The sequence below is a fragment of the Aplysia californica genome, unplaced genomic scaffold, assembly GCF_000002075.1.
Source record: "Aplysia californica isolate F4 #8 unplaced genomic scaffold, AplCal3.0 scaffold00542, whole genome shotgun sequence".
NCBI classification, from domain to species: Eukaryota; Metazoa; Mollusca; class Gastropoda; order Aplysiida; family Aplysiidae; genus Aplysia; species Aplysia californica.
In genome coordinates this window covers 325,570-331,599 of record NW_004797812.1, presented here as the reverse complement: position 1 = coordinate 331,599, position 6,030 = coordinate 325,570, and the positions used below count along the sequence as shown (strand labels likewise).

Genomic DNA, 6,030 nt, shown 5'->3' with positions numbered 1-6,030 from the left:
GGGGGGGGGGGTCAAAATGGAGATGAAAACAGATAACGAAATAGGACTAGAAGAAAGGACTTTAAAGGAGAAAATACTAGAGAAGAAATTTTTTTGTCGCTGTCAGATTTCGATCCCGGGATCCTTTAAATGAGAGGCGAACGCCATGCATACCTCTAGACTCTAGACCAATAGCGTACTTTTTAAAATCTTTTAGTGGGGGGCCTTTAGTCTCACTTGTCAGGATCAACTCGGGCTGAGAGTGATACAATATCCTAGCACAAAGACTTGATAGCACTTCTCCCCACTTAGATCTTCTGCGCAGCCCGAGCAAAATTGAAAATTTCCTACCAGCTGAAAATGTTTTATGTGTCCCACGTGCTCAAATGACCGTATGCATTTGCGAGCGCCGTAAAACACTTACATAAAACAAAAACAAAACAATACTACCCCTCGGACCGCTGGTGTGCGAAGATGAAAAAATCTAACAGCACACCATACACGCCGATAAAATTGGTGTAAAATTCTACAGCGTGATGTCATGCCAACGAAGGTCACAACTTTCTGATACGTTTTTATTTCCCAAAATTAATGCCACAGAGAATTTTTAAGGAAGGAAAACAAAATAAAAAACAAAACAAAAACGTCACATGCACTTAAGTTTATGAATGAGTAGATCTATATTACTTAATATGCTTGCCTTTAAGTATCTTCCAAAGTTTTTCTTCTTGCAACTGCTTAGCATCCATTGTCCGTAGGTTGAAGGTCGTAAAAATGACAGGCGTACAGAGTATTTTTGCTGGTTGAGATGTAAAAACGCTTTAAATCAGAGCACAACATTCCTTTAACTTGTGACTGCTTGAGGGAAACACTTTAAATCAGAACACAACATTCTTTTAACTTGTGACTGCTTGAGGGAAACACTTTAAATCAGAACACAACATTCTTTTAACTCGTGACTGTTTGAGGGAAACATTTTCCCTCTTTTCCTTCTGTCAGACATAATAAATCATAATTTAACACTTTCGTATGAAGTCATGCCTCAGAAACTACAACTTTCCTAGTAAAATGGACCGTCATGGTGAAGAGCACCGGGGTCTGTGGGGACAGGGTTAGGTTCTGTCCCGAAAATCTTGAATTCAATTCAAAGCAGAGAATTTATATATAGAGAGAGAGTCCTAAAACATAAAAGAAAAATGTTTCACTTGAGGCGTGTCTACTCTTTAAATATTAATTTACTCACGTCAGGAGAGCTTCAAAAAAAGAAAGAAAAAAAAAGGAAAAAAGGAGTAGTGTCAAACTGGAAAATCTTGCGTGGTGCAAGCTTGGGTACAACTTCAGAACAGTGGGAGGAAAGAAAAGGCACATATTAGCTTGCAGGCAAAGATATATGCCTATTTGTTTAAGAGCAAGGTTACTTGATCGATGACTGGATCATGGAATCGTACTATTTTGATTCGGGTTGGGTTTTTTTTTTGGGGGGGGGGGTTGTGTTTTGCTGTTGTCGTTGTTGTTTTAAGTCTGTCTGTCTATTTGATTTTGGTGGTTGCATCCCTAGCCTTTATATTTAATACATGGTGGTAGTTGGGTTGGACTACTCAAATAAAACACATCAGGCAATAAAATAAAGACGAATGTGTTTTCGCCCTGATCAACGTAAATCTAAATCATTTAGAAGGCTCACTTCAGGTTTTGCATTCAATGAATCAACAAATCATCAAACTAACACAAATAGAAACACAATACTATCTGATCACAACATACTCCCCCCCCCCCTTTTTTTTTTTCTTTTAAGTTTGAGGGTCATGACTTTTGTGATCAGGGTGGTTAGAGCTTGCCCTTGGCAGATCCATTTTCTTTTCTGCAAGTCCATTGTTTCTGTCTATTTATGTTGGGTTTTTGTTTGGGTTTTGTTTTGTTTTTGTTTTGTTTTGTTTTTTAGCCGTTTTTTTAATTTTATGCTATCGAGGTGTCTGCGTGTTTCTCTTTCCTCAAACTGAACGAAAAGTAGACTATAGAGTGTTGCTCAGGGGCTCACTAAAGCAACCCTGCCCTCCTCTCCTCATTTACAACCTGCTGTCCCTTGAAACTGTGAAATGTGTGAGCAGAGTTCACTCACTATTCCACCACTGGAGCCCAAGTGATTGCCTTTGAAAATGGTATTTAACTCGTGGTTAACCCTATCCGTACGCCCTGGGGTCACTTTGTACCCCCTGGGCTGTGTTCTTCACATTTTAGAATACATGTACATCTAGAGCGAAGATCTCTTTGAAACTTTCAGTATTTCTCCAAAAAAATCATTTTGACAGACTGCTATGCAAACCGTACGGATCGGATTAACGAGTAAATTTTTGGAAAGTATTGGCGCAGACTACAGAGTTCCCCACGTCGTACAAATACGAAAGTAAAACACGAGGTACGGATAGGGTTTAATAAAAAATGAGGTAACTCTCAAGGTTTGAGTTGTTGTCGACAAAAGTGGCAACTTTAGTTTTGAGGGCTTCATCAAGAAACAATTGGCTGGATTTGAGTGCTTAGTTGTTTTGTTTTGGCTTGGTTGTTTGTTGATGGTTGTTTTGTTGAGTTTGGTTACTGTTATTGTTTTGTTGGGGTTTTTTTTGGGGGGGTGGGGTCAGTTTTCTTTTGGGATCTTTTTTTGGTTTTTTTATTTTTTGGGGGGGGGGGAGGGGTGGCGATCCTATAACATGGCCTTATTATTTCGTCGTCGAACGATTACACAGTTATCGACACCGAGTATTGGCGTACATTTTTATTGTCCAGATCCTGGCATATTGTTTTGGTGTTTCACCACGTACACACACACACACACACACACACACACACACACACACACACACACACACACATACACACACACACTAACACACACTCGCACACACGCACATCCACATACACATGCACATGTGCATACCCATATACTCACACACTCTTCCCTCACACATCCTCTCTTCCACTCACACTTGTGCACATAACCAGAATAATACATTATTAGTACGTTGGGGTTCGGTTGGGTTTTTTTCTTCTTTTTTTTCTTTTTATTGGTAAGTGTTTAACGACACTCGCAACTGCATAATAATAATAATAATAATAATAATAATAATAATAATAATAATAATAATAATGATAATAATAATAATAATAATAATAATAATATTAATAATAATAAATAGCATTTATACTGCGCATTTCCATTTCCTAAAAGATGATCGATGCGCATTACAATGAAAAAGACATCACATCTTAAAAATTAATCGACACAAATGTGTACGTAAAACAAAGTATTATACATATAATATAAATGCATATGTGTAAAATTTTATACCAGAAAAACAGTCTCGCAGTGAGGTTGAAAATGTGTTCACTAAAAATATACAATGCAATAAAAATTCACGAACAGTCAAAATAAAGTTGAAACGTGAGTAACTAGAAACATTCATTAAAACATTAATTCTATACAGATATACTATACAGATAGAAAAACATTTCCGTTCTCTCTCTCTCTCTCTCTCTCTCTCTCTCTCTCTCTCTCTCTCTCTCTCTCTCTCTCTCTCTCTCTCTCTCTCTCTCTCTCTCTCTCTCTCCCTCTCTCTCTCTCCCTCTCCCTCTATCTCTCTCTCTCTTTCTCTCTCCCTCTCTCGCTATCTCTCTCTCTTTTCTCTCTCTTTTCTCTCTCTATCTCTCTCTTTTTCTCTCTCTCATTCTCACTCGCTATTTCTTCAGTCTCACAGTCTGGCATACACATGCATATATATCACAGTACATCATTGTGACAGGTATGCTTTTGTGAATAAAAAATGCTTCAGCTGATTTTTGAAAATGGAAATTGTTGGGGCAGATCTTATTTTATATGGGAGTTCGTTCCATACCTGGGGACCAAAGAACAAAAAGGAACGCTCGTCGTATGTTTTGTAATTTTGTTTTGGAGTTTTAAGAATTAGATTGTCAGAGGCTGATCTAAGGGCTCTAGGTGGATTATATAATTCCAGGAATGTTTTAAGATAAAAAGGTGCACTATCATTTATACATTTAAAACAGAGAACGGCATAAGGTCACATGAGCGCACAGGACACGCCAAACATTTTTCAGTTGGTAGGAAATTTTGAATTTTGCCTGAGTGGCGGCTGAAGCCTACTCTTATCGATTTTGGACAACCAAGGGATCTTTAACGTATGCAACTTGCTCCCGGGACCTCCGAGATTTTTCGCCATTGTCCGAGAAGGTTAGGTGTTAGATCTTTCCTTCTACCATAAGATCAGGGGTGTGGCTGAAAGACAGCAGTAAGAAGGAACCAATGAGTGGCAGCAGAAAGGCTACAGTAAGAGGTGGGTGCAAAGGGGAAGGGTGGGGGAGGGGGAAATGGGTAGAAAGTGGAGATAAAAGCAAATAACAAAACATGATAAGAAAGCAGAAAAGGAGGTGAAAGGAGAAAAAGTAAGAGAAGGAAATTTTCCGTTATTGTCAGGGTTCGAACCCGGGACGTATTGAATGAGAGGCGAACACCACAACCTGTAGACCACGAGAGCCCCCCCCCAAAAAAAATTATGCGTTTTTTTCTGTAGAAGGCTAAAAATGTCAAGGTCTCAAAGTAAATGGAGAAAGTATTAATAACATCAGGTATGCAGAGGGCAGAGTTTTAATAGCAGGCTCAGAAAAGGGTCTTCAATTGCTTCTAGATACTGTTGTAACAGAAAGTGAACGTAAAGGATTAGTGTTGCATGTAAAGAAAACGGAATGCATGGCAACATAAAAAAGCAGCAAATCCTAGTTGTAATCTCAATAGCAAAGGTGAAAAGATCAAACAAGTCCAATAGTTTAAATATCTAGATATGATAACATCTGATGCCAAATGTTCCACAGAAATAAAACGGAGAATTACAATGGCTAAGGCTAGTTTCAATAAAATGAGCCCAATCCTGAAAAATAGAAACATCTCAATGAAAAACCAAATGAAAGTTCTGAAAAGCTATGTTTGGTCATCCCTTCTATATGGCTGTGAATGCTGGACAATCATTAAAGACAGTGAAAATAAAAATAGAAGCAACAGAATTGTGGTTTCTGAGGAGACTGCTAAGAGAATCGTGGAAGGAAAAGAAATCAAATGAAGTAGTGCTTGATGAAGCCCACGTGGGACGCTCAATGTTAAAACAATCAGGAAACGACAAATGCAGTTTTGGGGACACCTGAACAGACATAAGGGTCTTGAACATCAAGCTCTCACTGGCAAAATTGAGGGCAAACGAAGCAGGGGTAGGCCCAGATAAACATACTTAGGGAACCTAAACAAATGGGTAACAGCGAAAGATCAGGGAAGCCTAACTTTTTTTTAGATCCTCCGAGCAAAGGAATGAATGGAGAACTATGATCGCCAATGTCTGTCACAGATCTGGCACTGGATGATGCTGAAGCTAAGTGTTGTACGGCGCTCGCAACTGCATAATGTCATATGAGCGCGCGGGACACAACATTTTCAATTGGTAGGAAATTTTTAATTTTGCCAGGGTGGCGGCCGAAGGTTACTCTTATCGATTTTAGACCAACAAGGGATTTTTAACGTACGCAACTTGCTCACGAGACCTCCGAGATTTTTTAACCCTTGTCCGAGAAGGCTAGGTGTAGACCTTTCTTACCAGAAGAACAGGTGTGTGGCTGAAAGAACAGCAAGAAGGAGCCAAGGAGTAGCTGTAGAAAGGCTGCAGAAAGCGTCAGCAGCCCAGGGGAGGGGGCAAAGGAGGTAGGGCAGATGGTGGAGACGAAAGCAGGTGACAGAACATTGCTAGAGAACAGAAAAGGAGGTGAAAGGAGACGTTTTAGAGAATAATTTTTTTTCTGTCGCTACCCGGATTCGAACCGGGATCTTTGAATGAGAGGCGAACACCTTGACCTCTAGGCCTGGAGAGTCCCCATTATACGTTCAAAATGGGTTGTCGGTGTTTATTTTATAAAATTCTCATACCTTCCAATGCTTCTGCGGACCTTCTATGGGTGGAACTGTATTTTTGTGTCTTTTGTTTGTTTGTTTGCCGGTTGTTG

The 6,030-nt window shown here is 39.5% G+C and overlaps 1 protein-coding gene across 1 annotated transcript in view; it reads right to left on the bottom strand.

The window, feature by feature from the left end:
- The window catches only part of LOC101853811 (uncharacterized protein DDB_G0271670), a 6,297-nt gene extending 5,187 nt beyond the window's left edge, over positions 1-1,110 (bottom strand). The window contains exon 1 of the mRNA XM_005106548.3: positions 680-1,110. Within this exon, the coding sequence (XP_005106605.1) occupies positions 680-724 (45 nt within the window). The 5' untranslated portion in view covers positions 725-1,110. The remainder of the gene's footprint in view (positions 1-679) is intronic.
- Between the last annotated feature and the right edge of the window lie 4,920 nt (positions 1,111-6,030).